This window comes from Microcaecilia unicolor, chromosome 4 (assembly GCF_901765095.1).
Source record: "Microcaecilia unicolor chromosome 4, aMicUni1.1, whole genome shotgun sequence".
Lineage (NCBI taxonomy): Eukaryota > Metazoa > Chordata > Amphibia > Gymnophiona > Siphonopidae > Microcaecilia > Microcaecilia unicolor.
In genome coordinates this window covers 46,505,176-46,524,950 of record NC_044034.1, presented here as the reverse complement: position 1 = coordinate 46,524,950, position 19,775 = coordinate 46,505,176, and the positions used below count along the sequence as shown (strand labels likewise).

Here is a 19,775-nt window from a genome sequence, read left to right as displayed (position 1 = left end):
CAAATGATTATTTCTGCAGAAAAGGGTGTTCTGTTAAACTGTGGGAGACCATTTTCAGTATTAGCACCAGAAGAATGTCACCACCACCACCTTTGGAATTTGCAAGTAAATATTTAGTGCCACAGAAGACTTATGTTTTAAAGTTAGGTGGCTCTTAAGCAAGCAAAAAGGCATAATTTGGTTTGGTAGAAAGCCTTATATATATATATATATATATATATATATATATATATATATATGCGTGCTATTTGCCTAGAATTGAGTATATAAATTATGGTGCCTAGATATGGACTCGGTATCACTGCTAACTGTATGTTTTGTTGGGTCAAATGCTTTTAGTCTTGTTTTGCCTTGCCTCCCTATTCTCCAACATAAAAGTACAAATATTCAGTTGCTGAGGAAAAGTCCTTCACTCCAAACCCACCATAAAGTCTAGTGAGAGCAGGAGAGGCTCTTTTCTTCTTCACACAATGAATACTAAGTGCCAGTACTTTATATTCATTTGTGACCCACTGAGCAAAAAGGTACAAAAAGTGGGATGAGTAGCTAACTTATTTATACCACAAAATAGAGGGATACCAATCTTATAATCCTGTTGAATTTCAGCCTTTGGTATAAACTGATTACGTCTTTGAAAAATGAGAAACATTTATCAATTAAAAAAAAAAAAAAAAGTAACCCCACTTTTGGTACCTTTTCGCTTAGTGGTTCACATTTTATTCACTGAACTCCAGTAGTGATTGCTGAGAGCTGAATACTGGATGGGGATTGCTTCCCTTTGAAGTAGAGATGCCTGCAGATATCTCTGCCAGTTATTTATAACTAACTTACAAAAACTATAGAGTACACAAAAAGTCTTAAATGTTAGTGTAATTGTAAAAATACAGCTTCTCTAAGATAGATATATATATTGAAGTTCTCTGTAAAACTGGAATGTTACCGAACAAGACTTCAATATAGGTAGATTTTGTCTGTTGTAATCACAGCAGGGGGTTAAAGGTGCTTCGAAAAAACGTATTGCAGTACTGTTTAGAGTCTAGAATTCGTAAGGATTACAAAAATATGCACTGTGACTCTAAAACTCAAAATTACACAAGAATGTGCTCAAAAAATGGAGAAAAACCCTCAAAAACCTGGGACTGGCAGTCGCAGGTTTTGGGGCGGAGTTACAGTTATTTTAAGTAACACTCGCCCAAGTTCTATCATCGGGTAAGAGAGTGTTTAATTCATTTATTTTCACGCTGTAAGAGTATTATCATTAAGAATACAGGACCACACTTTATTTGATTGGAGTTTTTACCCGATGATAGAACTTGGGCGAGTGTTACTTAAAATAACTGTAACTCCGCCCCAAAACCTGCGACTGCCAGTCCCAGGTTTTTGAGGGTTTTTCTCCATTTTTTGAGCACATTCTTGTGTAATTTTGAGTTTTAGAGTCACAGGTTAAAGGTGCTTCTTGAACTACAGATACATTGATTGCTTAGTAATTTACATATGTTGCTGTTTTTGTTTATTTTTTTTTGGTCACAGAAACCAGGTGAATGACTGAAATTTCTTTACTGCCTTCTAAACAGTATGTGAGGATTTTTAATCAAACTAAGAAATATTCAAACCAGTAATCTGGTTAGCAAATATCTTTCTATGACTTTAAACTTCGCGTTTCAGAGTTAAGAAGAGACATCTTTTGCCATGCTCATGAGTCCTAGGTAAGCACTGTATGCTGTTTCCTAAAAGGTTGACGGGAAATTGTTGTGCTGGTTGTGCACGCTGTCCTACAAACGAGTACTGCAGAAGACAAAGGAACAAAGGAAGAGTCTGGGGCCTTCCCATTCTAACTCTTCCTCCTCATCATTGACTGAAAAAGACCAGCCTCATTCTAAGCACCACCACCACCACCACATCACCACCACCACCGTCACAGCAGCGGTCATCACAAGTAAGGGCTTATCTCTGGAATAATTGTAATAGGTTAAACATACACATTTTGCTTAATTCTTATTGAAATGTATTGAAATGTTTATCTTGGTGGTACAAAGAATCAACCAGATTGCACACTTCAGTAGGGTAAGTTGTGTTAGGGTTTTCCTTTTATTTGATTGACACTGAAATTAAATTAAGAATGAAGTACAGGAAAGCATGGGTTAACATACCTCACAATAATCTTCTGACAGGAAAGGCTCAAAAACTCAGCTGGGGGAGGGGGAGGTTAAATGACTTGATGTACCTCTAAAATATTTTCACCCCTTATTTCTAATTTGGGTAGCTAATACAATTTTTAGACGTTCTAGTACAGTGTTAATTTCAAAGTAAAATGAACTAGAAATAGGTTGTGTTTGTAACCCTGTTTCAGCAGTCAAATAGGAGAAAGTATTGTCTTGGGAGCAATGTCTCCAAATGGGCTGTATGAGCTCTTTCTTTGCCCCTTTGGATTTCCAGTGATTGGCTGTGCTCTTCATTGGTTCAGGGTAAAATGTGAGAGTAAACCTGGTGAAGAAGTATGCGGTAGCAGGGAAGGCAGTTACATGCACAGAGTTGAGGTGGGCATGCCATTGGTATTAAGATGCCACGCCCATATTTTGTACAGCCTGTGGGAATACATTATTTTGGCTGTGTTCCTTCTCTGTTCTCCCAATGTTTGTGTTCATTTTGAGTATCACTTGATGTCTCCCTAGACCCGAGTTTCCCCACTGGCGCATCCTGAACAGGTGTGATATGAAATTTGTGCCATTGGCACAGAGAAGAGCGGTCAAAAACTTTTTGCTCCTGTTTGCAAAGTTTGTTCTGGCAGGCAGTTGAAGTCAAGATGTGCTTTTCAGAGTGGAGGCGTAGCCTAATGGTTAAGGCAGGAAGCCTGGTTCAAATCTCACTGCTGACCCTTATAATCTTGGAGTCACTTAGCCCTCCATTACTTTGGGTACAAAGTGAGAGGGTAAACTCTCTGGGGACAAAGAAATACCCACAATACCTGAATGTAACTTGCCTTGAACTACTACTGAAAAGGTGTGAGCTAAATTCAAAATAAAGAAAATGCTGCCACGTCCTCTTCCTGCTTCCCTTTGGAAGTCAGAATTGTATTGAGTTGGTGGGTCTTGATAGTTTACAGGTCTTCATTTGAGAGAGAAGCAGGCAGAGGGGGTGGCACAGCTCAGTATGGCAGATGAATTGCTTGGGTGCTGGAGGGGGATGGGGAAGGGAGTGGCAGGAGGGGAAGGTAGGGTTATAGGTTCTGTAACAAAGTAAACAGGTGTCCTGTGTTCCAGATTTTGCTGCCTTTCAAGTAGCCTTGTGTGTCAAAATGCTTTTCCTAGGCTAACAGCTTTCAGACCTGCTGCAGGTATAATATGCTCTTTCTTTGCATGTGAGGTTTGAGAGTAGCTATGCTGATATAAGGACAGGAGTCTAGTCTTAAAGCAGTGATTCTCAAACTTGTCCTGGGGGCACCCAAGCCAGTCAAGGGTTCAGGATCCAAGATTGACTTGCATACACTGCCTCCTTGGTATACAAATTGATATATTCATATTCATTATGGATATTCTGAAAACCTGACTGGCTAGGATTCCCCCAGGACAGGTTTGGGTATCACTGCCTTAAAGGCTTTCTCTGCTAGAAAATAGACCTAAATTTTCTGATCACTGGGGTTTTTTTTTTTGTTTTGTTTTGTTTTCTTGAGGGGGAATGGGAAAAGCCCCAGTGAAGTACAGTGGGCCACTCTATATAGTGTGTTTATGTAAAAGCTATAGTTGCAAAGATAACATAAAAACATGAAGAGGTTTGTCTTCTTGGAGAATACTCAATCCGGTTTTAAATTGCAGTATAGCACAGAAAATTATGACATTAGTTAGAGGTTTGGGAATTCAATTAGACAGGTGACAGCAAGGTTTTGTTATGCAGTTGGATTTAACAGCGGCATTCAACCTTGTTAACCATAATATTCTATTGACAGAATTGAGAGCAATAGGAGTAATGGGAAAAGTATTAAATTGGTTTGAAGTTTTTCAGAAATAATCAAAATATGCAAAAAAAAAAATCTTTACAGGATGGAGGCTATACACCACAGGGAATCACCATTGTACCTTGTCCTATTTAATGTTATATGCGATCATTAGGACAGTATCTCTGCAATTTTCAGATTACTTATTTGTATGCGGAAGACACTATTTTTCCCCAGTTAACAAATCTAATATGACAACTTTGTTAGGTTACCTTAATGTATAATACCTGCACTTGGTTGTACAGACAATAATTTTGTTTCTACTTGGTTATTGTAATTCGAATACCAGGTTACCAACTTTCTCCCCTACAGGTTTTACAGAATGTTTTGGGGTGCTCAAAGTATGATAGAACCAGCCCTTATTTAATAAGACTTCATTTACTCTCCATTAAAGCGAGATTGAATTTTATGTTTACATTTTGTTTATTGATGACAAGCACATAAAAATTACAGATAAACATCGCAGAACAGTCATCCATTTTTCCATCTATACTTCTTATAACCATTAGCCCCCCCCCCCCCCCCCATTCGACACCCACCTCTCCCCTAGTACCCTTTCCACAACAAAGAAGTTAGTAAACTAATTCAGAAGGTGTTCTTATGACATCCTGAGAATCCAGAAAAAGAGAGAGGGGAAAAAAAGGGGGGGAAGGTAAACGGCGACAGTGGAATTAGAAAAGCTACAGAGAAGGGCGATGAAAATGATAAAGGGGATGGGACGACTTCCCTATGAGGAAAGACTGAAGCGGCTAGGGCTGTTCAACTTGGAGAAAAGATGGCCGAGGGGAGATATACAGGTCTAAAATAGAGTGGAATGGAATGGGTAGACTTGAACCATTTGTTTAGTCTTTCCAAAAATTCTAGGACTAGGGGGCATGCAATGAAGCTACAAAAATTTTTCTTCACTCAACATGTAACTGGGCAAGTCACTTAACCCTCCATTGCCCCATGTAAGCCACATTGAGCCTGCCATAAGTGGGAAAGCGCGGGGTACAAATGTAACAAAAAAAAAAATTAAACTCTGAAATTTGTTGCCAGAGAATGTGGTAAAGGTGGTTAGCGGAATTTAAAAAAGGATGGCTTCCAAAATGAAAAGTCCATAGACCCATAGGCGCCGACTCCGTGGGTGCTGTGGGTGCTCGAGCATCCCCAATATTTCACCCACTGGAAGTTCGTTCCCTCCCTCCCTTCGAGTTCCAGGCCTCCTCCCTCCGAATTTTAAAAGTCATCTATCTTACCTCGTCGGGGTTAGGGCAGCAGCAGCAGCGGTAAAAAGCATGCAGACTTGGCTCTTAGTTGTTTCCCTTCTCTCTCTCTTAGCTCTGGCCCCGCCCTTGCGGAAACAGGAAATGAGGGTGGGACCAGAGCTGAGAGAGAAGGGAAAACAACTAAGCGCCGAGCTGAGCCTGCATGCTTTTTACCTCTGCTGCTGCCCTAACCCCGACGAGGTAAGATAGATGACTTTTAAAATTCAGAGGGAGAGGGCCTGGAACTCGAAGGGAGGGGGGACCCTGAAACTGGGAGGGAGGAAGGACATGGGGAGGGGGGAATGCACCACCTGTTAAAAAAAAAAAAAAAAAAATCAGCACCCTCAATCCATTTTGAAAAGTTGGCTCCTATGCATAGATCATGATTATATATATATATATATATTTTTTTTTTTTTTTTCTCCGAGGACAAGTAGGCTGCTTGTTCTCACGACTGGGTAGATGTCCACAGCAGCCCCCTCCGACCGGAACAAAAACTTCGTGGGCAGTCCTGCACGCAGGGCACGCCCACCACGCATGCGCGGCCGTCTTCCCGCCCGTGCGCGACCGTTCCCGCTCAGTTTTTTTTCGATTCTGCGCAGAACGACGGAGCGCTTCTGCACCCCAACCTTCAGTCTCTGGCTCTCACGGCCTGGATGTTGAGGGCGTAGACTTTGCTTCGTTGGTCTGTCTGAGCGTGTCTCCCGCGTCTTGCTTGCCTCTAGAAAGGATTCCACTAAAAAAAGTTACTTTTTAAGTGGAGGAGGTTTGTCGTTTGTTGCGAGAGCAAGGCCTTAGAACCTCGCTCTTGTCCTGCACAGAACCTGCTTGAATACCTTCTGCACTTATCAGAGTCTGGCCTCAAGACCAACTCAATAAGGAATCACCTTAGTGCGATTAGTGCTTACCATTATCATGTAGAGGGTAAAGCCATCTCTGGAGAGCCTTTAGTCGTTCGATTCATGAGAGGCTTGCTTTTGTCAAAGCCTCCTGCAGTGTCATGGGATCTCAACGTTGTCCTCACCCAGCTGATGAAACCTCCTTTTGAGCCACTGAATTCCTGCCATCTGAAGTACTTGACCTGGAAGGTCATTTTCTTAGTGGCAGTTACTTCAGCTTGTAGAGTCAGTGAGCTGCAGGCCCTTGTATCTCATGCTCTGTATACCAAATTTCATCATAACAGAGTAGTCCTCCGCACTCACTCTAAGTTTCTGCCAAAGGTGGTGTCGGAGTTCCATCTTAACCAGTCAATTGTCTTGCCAACATTCTTTCCCAGACCACATACCCCCTGCTGCTGAACGTCAGTTGCACACATTGGACTGCAAGCAAGCGTTGGCCTTCTATCTGGAGCGGACGCAGCCCCACAGACAGTCCGCCCAATTGTTTATTTCTTTCGACCCCAATAGGAAAGGGGTCGCTGTCGGGAAACGCACCATCTCCAATTGGCTAGCAGATTGCATTTCCTTCACTTACGCCCAGGCTGGGCTGACTCTTGAGGGTCATGTCACTGCTCATAGTGTTAGAGCCATGGCAGCGTCAGTGGCCCACTTGAAGTCAGCCACTATTGAAGAGATTTGCAAGGCTGCGACGTGGTCATCTGTCCACACATTCACATCACATTACTGCCTCCAGCAGGATACCAGACGCGACAGTCGGTTTGGGCAGTCGGTGCTGCAGAATCTGTTTGGGGTTTGAATCCAACTCCACCCTCCAGGACCTGATTTGTTCTGTTCAAGCTGCACTCTCAGTTAGTTGTTCTTCGTAGGTCAATTTCTGTTATGCCCTCGCCGTTGCGAGGTTAAATTGACCTGGGTTCTTGTTTTGAGTGAGCCTGAGAGCTAGGGATACCCCAGTCTTGAGAACAAGCAGCCTGCTTGTCCTCGAAGAAAGCGAATGATACATACCAGTAGCAGGTGTTCTCCGAGGACAGCAGGCTGATTGTTCTCACCTACCCTCCCTCCTCCCCTTTGGAGTTGCGTTTTTTCCTCATTCCTTTGCTTGTTATTCAACTGAGCGGGAACGGTCGCGCACGGGCAGGAAGATGGCCACGCATGCGCGGTGGGTATGCCCTGCGTGCAGGACCGCCCGTGAAGTTTTTGTTCCGGTCGGAGGGCGCTGCCGTGGACGTCAACCCAGTCGTGAGAACAATCAGCCTGCTGTCCTCGGAGAACATATCATTCGCTATCCTAGCTCATAGTATGTAGGTTAGCTTTCTTAAAGGAAACTGTCCCTAAAATATTCTGTTACTGGTGCACTTAAAATTTCACAGGCATTTGCTGCTTTCGCAAAGAAAAAGAAATAGAAGTATTGCTGGACTACTAAATAGTAAAAATGGTTGTTTTTGTACAAATGCCGCCTTTGTTGGGCTAGCAAACAAACTGTAGAATACAGTCAAACTTAAGTATATTCCTAGAAGGCGATGCATGAAATGTTAGAAATGAATAATTTATAGTAGTATTTACATTGTTTAATTTCATTTGCCATTAGGAGAAAGTCTGTGGGCAGTATGTTTTGTTTGTTGTTTGTAGCATTTATACCCCGCTCTTTCCCGCTCAATAGCAGGTTCAGTGCGGCTTACAAAGTATGGTACAAAGTATCACAGAGGTAATACAAATATGATACAAAGTATCACAGAGATAATGTGGTACCAAGTATCACAGAGATAACACAGTTATAGAGTAGGACAGTAGGAAGAGATGTAGGGGATTGGATTGGATTTTGGTAGAGTTAGTGTTATGGATAGGTAGAGAATTAATTTGGGTCGTTTGGGTAGGCTTGTTTGAAGAGGTAAGTTTTCAGCAGTTTTCGGAAGGGTAGGTGTTCTTTGGTTTTTCGGATGTGTCGAGGTATGGCGTTCCAAAGTTGGCTGCCTATAACGGGGAAGTTGGATGCGTAGTAGGTTTTATATTTGAGGCCTTTGCAATTGGGAAGTTGAGGTATGTTCGAGAAGATTTGGGCCTGTTTCTGGCTGGAAGATTGATCAAGTTGGTCATGTAGCTTGGAAATTCGCCATGGAGGATCTTGTGGATCATTGTGTGGGCTTTGAAGTATATTCGTTCCTTGATAGGGAGCCAGTGAAGTTTTTCACGAAGTGGTGTTGCGCTTTCAAATTGTGGTTTGCCAAAGATGAGTCTGGCTGCTGTGTTTTGGACTCTTTGGAGTTTTTTCATGATTTGGGCTTTGCAACCAATGAAGATGCTGTTGCAATAGTCGGCATGGATGAGTACTGTGGATTGTACTAGATTGTGGAAAGTTTTCCGTGGGAGGAATGGTTTTACTCTCTTCAATACCCACATCATGTTGAACATCTTTGGCGTGAGTTTCTAAAGTTAGGTGACTATCTAATGTCACTCCTAGAATTTTTAGATTGTCCGATATTGGGATTGTAACGTCAGGGATGCTCAGGGTGGTTTGGAGCAGAGTAGAGTGTTGTGATGAAAGGATTAGGCATTGAGTTTTTTCTTTGTTCATTTTCATCTTGAAAGCGTTGGCCCAGGATGCTAGGATGTTCATGGCAGTGATTATTTTCTCCGTGATTTCTGTAAGGTTGGATTGGAAAGTGATGAATTTGTGATGTCATCAGCATAGATAAAGGGGTTTAGGCCAGATTTGGATAGGCATTTGGCCAGAAGGATCATCATAAGGTTGAAGAGGATCGGGGATAGAGGTGAGCCTTGGGGGAATCCGCATTTTGATGACCAGGCAGGCGATATTGATGAGGTTCATTTGACCTGATAGGATCTAGTGGTGATAAAACTGTTTATCCACTTAATGATGTTTCCGCCGATCCCTAGTTTGTCCAGTAATTTTGTGAGAGTATTGTGGTCTACCATATCAATGCGCTGGATAGGTCGAACTGCAGGAGAAGTATTTTGTTGCCAATTGAAATTTCATGTTTGAACTTGGATATCAGGGTGAGTAATACTGTTTCTGTGCTGTGTGCAGGTCGAAAACCTGATTGTGATTCATGTAGTATGGAGAACTTTTGTATGAATTCGTTAAGTTGGGAGGTCACTCTATTTTCCATCAATTTGATTAGAAGTGATCCCACTGGTCGGTAGTTGGTGATGTCATTCACTGGTTTCTTGGGGTTTTTCGGTATTGGTGTGAGTAGAATATTGCCATGTTCGGAGGTGAAGGAGCCATGTTGAAGTAGGAAATTTAAGTGGGTGGTTAGTTCCGTAATGAATCGTTCTGGGGCATTTTTTAAAAGTAGTTGGGGCATGGGTCCAGGTGACAGTGAGCTTTGGAAAGTTGGATAGTGCTGAGGAGATTTCCTTAGTGCTGAGGGGTGTGAAGTTTTCCAATAGCGATCTGCTGGGATCTCTTCAAAGTCTGGGTCCAGTTCGTCAAGGAAAGTGTCAATATTGGTTTCATCGTGGGGAATTGTGTTGCACAGGTTAGTGATTTTATCGTTGAAGTATTTGGCCATCTGGTCGGCAGATGGGCATTTTGAAGATGAAGTTGTTACTGGATTCATGTTAAGAAGATTCTTTATGATTTTTGTATTTTTTTATGTCCGGTGGCTGTGATTTGTTTTGTGTAGTATGTTCTTTTGGCTTGTTTGATGTCATTCTTGTATTTCTTTTGTGTTTGTTTCCACGCATTCAGGGTGAGATCATCTTTTGATTTGCTCCAAGTTTTTTCTAGTTTCCTGGTTAGTTTCTTTAGCTTTTTTTAATTCTTCGTTGAACCATGGGGAGGGTTTTTTCTTTGTATATAGGGTTTTGGGGTGTAATGGAGCAATTTCATCTAGAATGAGTTTGCATTTGTGGTCCCAATCTGCAAGGAAGTGGTTTTGAATTTGGATCTATTGACCAATTATTGTCAGAGATAAGTTGCCAGAAGGTATCCTTTTCAATTCGTCCTCTGGTTTTGATTGTTGTGGGTTCCGGTGGCTTGGGTTTGTCTTTTTTTTTGTCCTTTTTTCGCCATTGCACGGATAGGGTTGCTTTATGGTGGTCGGACCAGGGAGGGCGGCCCATTGGATGTCTGATAAGAGGAAGTCTTGATCTGTAGAATGTTTGAGTGTGATGATATCGAGTGAGTGGCCTTTATTATGGGTTGGTACTATGGGAGGAATGTTGAAATCACATAGCTGGAGAAAGTCTATACAATCCCGGGTGTGGGCAGAATTGGAGTCTTCTAAATGAAGGTTTAGGTCTCCTAGTAGTAATATATTGGAGTTGTTGACGCATGTATTTGATACAAAGGCCATGAAGTGGTTTGGCTATGGTTCCAGTTGTTGGGAGGTCTGTAAAACAGTATGCAGATTAAATGTTCATATAGCATGGGGCATATAATTTTATAGAGGCAATTTCGAGTTGAGTTGAGATGACTCTAAGATGGGTTCTGCGGAAGTATGATCTGTAGATGATGCAATTCCTCCTCTTTTGTCTTTCCTAGGCCAATGTGATATTTTTGTAGCTGGGGGGGGGGGGCATAGTTCGTTTATGATAGGATCTTCTGATTGACGGATCCAGGTTCGGTGATGAAAAGTAGATCTAGGTTCTCTGAGGCAATCAGGTCTGTGATGATTTGCTTTTATTACCACTGATCTTGCATTAATATATCCTATTCGGACAGATAGGAGTGGATCAGTGGTCTGGGGAGATGGGTGGATTTTGATAAGTTGATTTATTTTTTGTATTTTGGTGTTGTGGGTGGTTGTTCTTTAAGGATGGTGTCCTGGACGTTGGAAGGTTTCTAAGGTTGTTATTGGTTTGTAAGGAAGTGGGTGTTTGGCTAGTATTGGAGAGATGATGTCATGGTGAATCAGTTGAGGGGGTTGTGAGAGTTGTGTGCGTTATAGTGAGGAGTGGGATGGTAATGTTACATTCAGGATGATCATGCTGGTGAAATAATTAAGTTGGATGTTGAGTGAGTGTGTGTGGTGGGACAACATATCAATATGTCAGCATGCATACAATTGAAAGCTGGTATAGTACCTATACGATAACTAACTATATTTTAGTACTACCGTATTCTCCGAGGACAAGCAGGCTGCTTGTTCTCACTGATGGGTGGACGTCCACGGCAGCCCCTCCAATCGGAAACTTCACTAGCAAAGTCCTTTGCTAGCCCTCGCCACCGCGCGCACCGCGCGGCACGGCCGTCTTCCCGCCCGAAACCGGCTCGAGCCGGCCAGTCTTCTTTTGTCCGCACTCGGTACGGTCGTGTTTTCGCCGTGTCGAGCCCCGGAAAGTCGACCTCGCGCGTCCAAATCATTTTTGAGCGGTTTTTTTCCTTCGGAAAAGCTTTGTTTAGTCGGGAAGTGCTCCGGAAACCCTCCAACCGGGTTTCGTGTCAATCCTCCCCGTACTTCCAGCTTTTTGCCCCGGTAAAGTTTTCTTTCGTCGTCGGGGTTAGGCCTTTTTTTAGGCCTCGGTCGAGAATTTTCTCCCTCTAAAGTTTTGGTGCTTCAAATTTCCGCCATTTCGGCTTTTGATTTCGCCGGCGTGATTTTTCCGCCCATGACATCGAAGCCTTCCAGCGGCTTCAAGAAGTGCACCCAGTGCGCCCCGGGTTATCTCGCTCACTGATCGACACTCGTCGTGTCTTCAGTGTCTGGGGGCCGAGCACCGCCCTCAGAACTGCAGTCTGTGTTCCCTGCTTCAAAGGCGACTCAGGTAGCGAGACTAGCCCAGTGAAACGTGTTGTTCTCCGGGCTCTTCGTCGGCATCGGCACCAGGGATCTTCGAGTGCATCGACGTCGTCAGCGTCCAGACCATCTTCCTCGGCCGCCCCTGCATCGAGTGCATCGAGGCATCGGGCCTCTGCAATCGGCGCCGAGACATCGGATAGCTGCATCGACGTCGGTGGTACCAGGGACCGTCGTCGGCTGATGTCGTCGGACGGTGGTGCATCGGGTGGAGTGCAGGTGAGGGCTGTCCATTCCCCTGCTGGTGGCGGTGAGCCCTCGGGTGGGTCTCCTCCTACCCTGAGGGCTCCTGCGGTACAGCCCCCCGAGATCGACCTTCTTCAGTCTCGGCCCCGAGGAAGCGACGGGTGGATTCGACGTCCGCCTCGTCGGTGCCGGGGAGCTCCGGTGACATGCTCCGGAAGAAATCGAAGAAGCATCGCACCGGGCTCCTCCCCGTGGCGGCACCGAGAGCTCTGGGGGTGGTTTCGCCGAGGGATTCGGCACCCAGAGGCATCGGCAACGAGAGTACCGTTCACCCCTCTTGTTCAATGAGGTGTCGATGCGCTCCAGCTCTGTGACAGCCCGGAACAGCCTCCATCCCCGGAACAGGTTCTCTGACGTCGACGCCTGCAGCGACCTCTCAGCCTTTTCTCTGCAGCAAGCTCTGAAGCGAAGGAGCCGTCCGGGCCGTTCCTCCCGAGGATTCTAGGGGAGAGCTGTTGGGCCCCCTACCCCTCCGGTACCGGCGGTGCTTTGCGCCTCCAGGTACCTGTCGAAAGAACGGGGCGCCGGCTGGCCCATCGCCTCAGGGTGAAGGTCCCGACGTCGGTACCGGAAACGGGGGGGCGTAGCTCGGTGGCACGACCTGCGGCCACCTCCCAGGAAGGCTCCCCGACTACGTCGGCGGAGGGAGCTTCGCCGATGCGGGCGAGGGAGTCTACCTCTCGACGCCCCCATCGTGGACGTGGCTCCACGGAGTCGAGCCGGGCGCGGTTGCAGACAGCAGGTCCGTGAACTTGTGTCTGACACCGAGGGTGATGCCTCGTTGGGAAGAAGAAGAAGATCCCAGATATTTCTCTGACGAGGAGTCTGAGGGTCTTCCTTCTGATCCCACTCCCTCTCCTGAAGAGGCAGCTTTCTCCTCCCGAGAGTCTGTCTTTCGCTTCCTTTGTCCGGGAGATGTCTACGGCCATCCCCTTCCCGTGGTTGTGGAGGACGAGCCCAGGGCTGAAATGTTTGAGCTCCTGGACTATCCTTCTCCACCTAAGGAAGCGTCCACTGTTCCCTTGCACCATGTCCTGAAAAAGACATTGCTTGCGAACTGGACCAAGCCACTAAGTAATCCCCACATCCCAAGAAGATCGAGTCCCAGTACCGGATCCATGGGGACCCAGAAGCTGATGCGCACTCAGTTGCCTCACGACTCTGGAGTTGTGGATCTGGCCCTAAAGAAGGCTAAGAGTTCTAGGGAACATGCTTCGGCGCCCCCGGGCAAGGACGCTAGAACCTTAGACTCCTTTGGGAGGAAGGCCTACCATTCCTCTATGCTCGTGTCCAAGATCCAGTCGTACCAGCTCTACACGAGCATACACATGCGGAACAATGTGCGGCAGTTGGCGGGCTTGGTTGATGACTCTTCCCCCTGAGCAAGCCAAGCCTTTTCAGGAGGTTGGTCAGGCAGCTGAAGGCGTGCAGAAAATTCCTGGCCAGAGGAGTTTATGACACTTTGATGTTGCGTCCAGGGCCGCTGCTCAAGGTGTGGTGATGGCGCAGGCTCTCATGGCTGCGTGCCGCCGACATGGAGAATAGACTCCAGCAGCGGATTGCGGACATCGCCTTGCCGTGCGGATAACATTTTTTGGCGAAAAAGTCGAACAGGTGGTAGAGTCTGTCCACCAGCGGGACACCGCATTCGACAAGTTCGCCGCCGGCAGCCTTCAGCTTCTACCTCTACAGGTAGAACGATTTTCGGGGGAAGGAAGACTGTTCCCTATACTTCTGGCAAGCGTAGGTACAATCCTCCTTCCCGACAGCCTGCGGCCCAGGCTAAGCCCCAGCGCGCTCGCTCTCAGTCAGCAGCGTGCGACTCAGCAAGGCCCCGCGGCTCCCCAGCAAAAGCAAGGGACGAGCTTTTGACTGCTCCAGCAGAGCATAGCCGACATCCAAGTGTCCGTGCCGGGCGACCTGCCAGTCGGAGGGAGGTTGAAAGCTTTTCACCAAAGGTGGCCTCTCATAACCTCCGATCAGTGGGTTCTCCAAATAGTCCGGCAAGGATACACTCTCAATTTGGCCTCCAAACCTCCAAATTGTCCACCGGGAGCTCAGTCCCTACAGCTTCCAGCACAAGCAGGTACTTGCAGAGGAACTCTCCGCCCTTCTCAGCGCCAATGCGGTCGAGCCCGTGCCATCCGGGCAAGAAGGGCTGGGATTCTATTCCAGGTACTTCCTTGTGGAAAAGAAAACAGGGGGGATGCGTCCCATCCTAGACCTAAGGGCCCTGAACAAATATCTCGTAAAAGAAAAGTTCAGGATGCTTTCCCTGGGCACCCTTCTCCCCATGATTCAGCAAAACGATTGGCTATGCTCTCTGGACTTGAAGGATGCCTACACACACATCCCGATACTGCCAGCTCACAGACAGTATCTACGATTTCAGCTGGGCACACGCCACTTCCAGTACTGTGTGCTACCCTTTGGGCTCGCCTCTGCGCCCAGGGTGTTCACCAAGTGCCTAGCTATGGTAGCAGCGGCGCTTCGCAGGCAGGGGGTGCACGTGTTCCCATATCTCGACGATTGGCTGGTGAAGAACACATCCGAGGCAGGAGCCCTGCAGTCCATGCAGATGACTATTCGCCTCCTGGAGCTACTGGGGTTTGTGATAAATTACCCAAAGTCCCATCTTCTCCCAGTGCAGACACTCGAATTCATCGGAGCCCTGCTGGATTCTCGGACGGCTCGTGCCTATCTCCCAGAGACGAGGGCCAACAACCTGTTGTCCCTCGTCTCACGGGTGCGAGCGTCCCAGCAGATCACAGCTCGGCAGATGTTGAGATTGCTGGGCCATATGGCCTCCACAGTTCATGTGACTCCCATGGCCCGCCTTCACATGAGATCTGCTCAATGGACCCTAGCCTCCCAGTGGTATCAGGCCGCTGGGGGTCTAGAGGACGTGATCCACCTGTCCACGAGTTTTCTCGAATCCCTGTTGTGGTGGACGATTTGCTCCAATTTGACTCTGGGACGTCCTTTCCAAATTCCTCAGCCACAAAAAGTGCTGACCACGGATGCGTCTCTCCTGGGATGGGGAGCTCATGTCGATGGGCTTCACACCCAAGGAAGGTGGTCCCTCCAAGAACGCGATCTACAGATCAATCTTCTGGAGTTGCGAGCGATCTGGAACGCTCTGAAGGCTTTCAGAGATCGGCTGTCCCACCAAATTATCCAAATTCAGACAGACAACCAGGTTGCCATGTACTATGTCAACAAGCAGGGGGGCACCGGATCTCGCCCCCTGTTGTCAGAAGGCCGTCAGCATGTGGCTCTGGGCTCGCCGTCAAGGCATGGTGGCTCCAAGCCACATATCTGGCAGGCGTAAACAACAGTCTGGCCGACAGGTTGAGCAGGATTATGCAACCTCACGAGTGGTCGCTCACTTCCCGGTGGTGCGACAGAATCTTCCAGGCGTGGGGCACCCCCCTGGTGGATCTCTTCGCATCTCAAGTGAACCACAAAGTCCCTCAGTTCTGTTCCAGGCTTCAGGCCCACGGCAGACTGGCGTCAGATGCCTTCCTCCTGGAATTGGGGGGAGGGTCTGCTGTATGCTTATCCTCCATCCCTCTCGTAGGGGAAGACTTTGTTGAAACTCACGCAAGACCGAGGCACCATGATTCTGATTGCTCCTTTTTTGGCCGCGCCAGATCTGGTTCCCTCTTCTTCTGGAGTTGTCCTCCGAAGAACCGTGGAGATTGGAGTGTTTTCCCGACCCTCATCACGCAGGACGAAGGGGCTCTTCTGCATCCCAACCTCCAGTCTCTGGCTCTCACGGCCTGGATGTTGAGGGCGTAGACTTTGCCTCTTTGGGCCTGACGGAGGGTGTCTCCCGCATCTTGCTTGCTTCCAGGAAAGACTCCACTAAGAGAAGTTACTTTTTTCATTGGAGGAGGTTTGCCGTCTGGTGTGACAGCAAGGCCCTAGATCCTCGCTCTTGTCCTACACAGACCCTGCTTGAATACCTTCTGCACTTGTCTGAGTCTGGTCTGAAGACCAACTCCGTAAGGGTTCACCTTAGTGCAATCAGTGCATACCATTACCAAGTGGAAGGTAAGCCGATCTCAGGACAGCCTTTAGTTGTTCGCTTCATGAGAGGTTTGCTTTTGTCAAAGCCCCCTGTCAAGCCTCCTACAGTGTCATGGGATCTCAATGTCGTTCTCACCCAGCTGATGAAACCTCCTTTTGAGCCACTGAATTCCTGCCATCCGAAGTACTTGACCTGGAAGGTCATTTTCTTGGTGGCAGTTACTTCGGCTCGTAGAGTCAGTGAGCTTCAGGCCCTGGTAGCCCAGGCCCCTTACACCAAATTTCATCACAACAGAGTAGTCCTCCGCACTCACCCTAAGTTTCTGCCAAAGGTCGTGTCGGAGTTCCATCTGAACCAGTCAATTGTCTTGCCAACATTCTTTCCCCGTCCTCATTCCTGCCCTGCTGAACGTCAGCTGCACACATTGGACTGCAAGAGAGCATTGGCCTTCTACCTGGAGCGGACACAGCCCACCAGACAGTCCGCCCAATTGTTTGTTTCTTTTGACCCCAATAGGAGGGGAGTGGCTGTAGGGAAACGCACCATATCCAATTGGCTAGCAGATTGCATTTCCTTCACTTACGCCCAGGCGGGGCTGGCTCTTGAGGGTCATGTCACGGCTCATAATGTTAGAGCCATGGCTGCGTCGGTAGCCCACTTGAAGTCAGCCTCCATTGAAGAAATTTGCAAAGCTGCGACGTGGTCATCTGTCCACACATTCACATCTCATTACTGCCTGCAGCAGGATACCCGACGCGACAGTCGGTTCGGGCAGTCGTTTCTTCAGAACCTGTTTGGGCTTTAGGATCCAACTCCACCCCCCCGAGGGCCCTGTTTGTTCTGTTCCAGGCTACACTCTCAGTTAGTTGGTAAATTTTTTAGGTCAATCTCAGTTATGTCCTCGCCGTTGCGAGGCCCAATTGACCAATGTTATTGTTTTGAGTGAGCCTGGTGGCTAGGGGATACCCCATCAGTGAGAACAAGCAGCCTGCTTGTCCTCGAGAAAGCGAATGCTACATACCTGTAGAAGGTATTCTCCGAGGACAGCAGGCTGATTGTTCTCACAAAACCCGCCCGCCTCCCCTTTGGAGTTGTGTCTTCCCTTGAAGTGTATTGTCTTGCTACATACTGGACTGGCCGGCTCGAGCCGGTTTCGGGCGGGAAGACGGCCGCGCATGGCGCGGTGCGCGCGGGGCTAGCAAAGGACTTTGCTAGTGAAGTTTCCGATTGGAGGGGCTGCCGTGGACGTCACCCATCAGTGAGAACAATCAGCCTGCTGTCCTCGGAGAATACCTTCTACAGGTATGTAGCATTCGCTTTATGCTAGCAAGGCAATCTCAGCAGATACTGTTAGCAGGCAGGATAATGGTAGTAGGATACGCCATAGTTGGTGGTTCCAGTAGGATGTAGAAGACAGTATCAACAGATAGTGTTAGCGAGATAGCACAGAAAGCACAATAGTATATTATAAGCCAAGGTAGGATTAATTGTGCAATATATAAAGAACTTTGTGGCTCACAAAAGACAGTATCAACAGATAGTGTTAGCAAGATAGCACAGAAAGCACATAGTATATTCATAATATACAATATTTCTTGTTTTTCAGATTGAGCAGTTTGAGTCCAGAACAAGAGCAAGGACTATGGAAACAAAGGCAAGTATATTACTTCACATTGATCCCTCTTGCATTTTTTTTTATTTTATTTTACTCAGCAATATCATGTTGCTACCCTTTTTTGGCCTTTCAGCTTAATTTGAACCAGTCTTTACTTGGAGCTACAGTAGGTTAAAAGTCTGTTCACTGTTACGCAGGGTTTTTCTCCATTTTTAACTCCATCCTGCCTTGCCTAGCCCCTTAGCATCAGTTTTCTGGTTGAGAGGTATGGAAGGTTTCTTTCAAAGCCCCAGCAGTTTGTGCTTTTTCTGCATTATTTGATACCCTACCCTACAGTATCTGTAGTACTAGAACTGACGTAATTGAAATAGAACTGACATGCCTAGTAATGGATTAGCCAGATAAAAACTTAATGAATAGACCTTTAACTAGGATTTAAACATAATTAGTATAGGAAAGTCCTGGATATCAGAAGGGGATTTGTTTGATAGATGAGCAAAGAGAGAGGCCTAAGAATAAGCCTGACTAGGTGGCAATAGTATGCCAGGGTATATAGAGAGATTAAATGAACAGAGAAACTGAGCCCTAGACAACTATGTAAGTAAAAACAAAATTCTTGAATTGGCAATCTAATCAGAAGTTAATGTAAGCTGAGGGAGAGGTATGGCATGAGAATGGCAGGAAAACTGATAAAGATGACAGACTGTTAGACAACGAATAGATGGTGGTGAATTCATTTCACAACCTCAACTGGTTCAAGGAGTAGAAGTTGGGCTCAGGAATGTAACATGGTTCTCTCTGGACAAGCAGGATAGATTCAACCACACACATAGGTGACATCATCCTGATAGAGAATGATCAGACTGCGCTCTCAAGGCCCAGAAAATTGTAGAATAACTTTCTGGCATGTGCAAGTGCTCCGTCTGGTGGGGGGTGTAGCTCCTGCCCCTCTCCCACCCACCCCCCCCCCCCCAAAAAAAAAAAAACTAGGCTACTTCATCTGCCTGGCAAAGCAGAAACAAATCTCTCTTTTCAATTATATAATTTCAAGGTAATTATCAATATGGCCTTGTACTTGGATAACTCTCTTCCTAAGAATGTTTTGCAACAATATTCTACTGCTCCAGCATGCTGTTTCAGGCCCCCACAGAGACTACTATAGAAACAGCTTCTCTCATCCCAGAGAGCTGTAGTAAGGTACGTACTGGACAGAGTACGGTGGTCAGCAATACAGAACCTCTGGGCTTAGCTAAGGGCACTGCTGTCTTCCTAATTTATGCCTACAGGCAGTTGGCAAGGCTCTGAGAGAGCTCACTGATCACAGATTCCATACCAACAGTGACTTGGGTGCTGGGAACCTGTCTGAAAAAACTTAATGCTTTAGTTCAGCCTTAATTTGCCTGCTGTCTCCCACCCTTCATGGATCTCTGATTGCTGAACTTGAGATGACAGAAGGTATCGCATTCTGGGCACTTTATGACAAACTTTAGTCTTGTAGACCCATGTGGCAGGATGGGCACAAATCACATTAAAAAAAAAAAAAACCCCTCACAAAGGCACCTGTGGGCCAAAATAAGTAGTAAAATCCTCTTACATACCTCCTCCTCCTCCCCCCCCCCCCCCCTAAAAATCTTAAGATCTGCCTCTGCCACAAACAGAATGGTACAAGTGATTAATGTGAAAGTGGTTCATCAACTCCTCTGCCTATCTTTGTTCCAGGTGAAAATAAATTATGTAAAACTAGTTAAAAAAAAAAAAAAAGGCCCATTTCTGTCAGAAATGAAACGGGCGCTAGCAAGGTTTTCCTCGGAGTGTATATTTGAGAGAGAGAGAGAGAGAGTGTGTGTGAGAGATGGAGTGTGTGTGTCAGAGAGAGAGAGACAGAATGTATGTGTTTGTGTGAGAGACAGAGTGTCTATCTGTGTGTGTGTGTGACAGAGAGAGTGTGTCAGAGAGAGTGTATGTGAGAGACAGAGAGTGAG

The 19,775-nt window shown here is 46.6% G+C and overlaps 1 protein-coding gene across 1 annotated transcript in view; it reads left to right on the top strand.

Annotated features, from left to right (window-relative positions):
• The first annotated feature begins 286 nt into the window (after nucleotides 1-286).
• The window catches only part of LOC115469587 (protein FAM76B-like), a 62,259-nt gene continuing 42,770 nt past the window's right edge, over nucleotides 287-19,775 (top strand). The window contains 4 exon segments of the mRNA XM_030202383.1: nucleotides 287-310; nucleotides 1,735-1,896; nucleotides 1,899-1,936; nucleotides 17,785-17,832. Coding sequence (XP_030058243.1) covers nucleotides 287-310; nucleotides 1,735-1,896; nucleotides 1,899-1,936; nucleotides 17,785-17,832 — 272 coding nt within the window.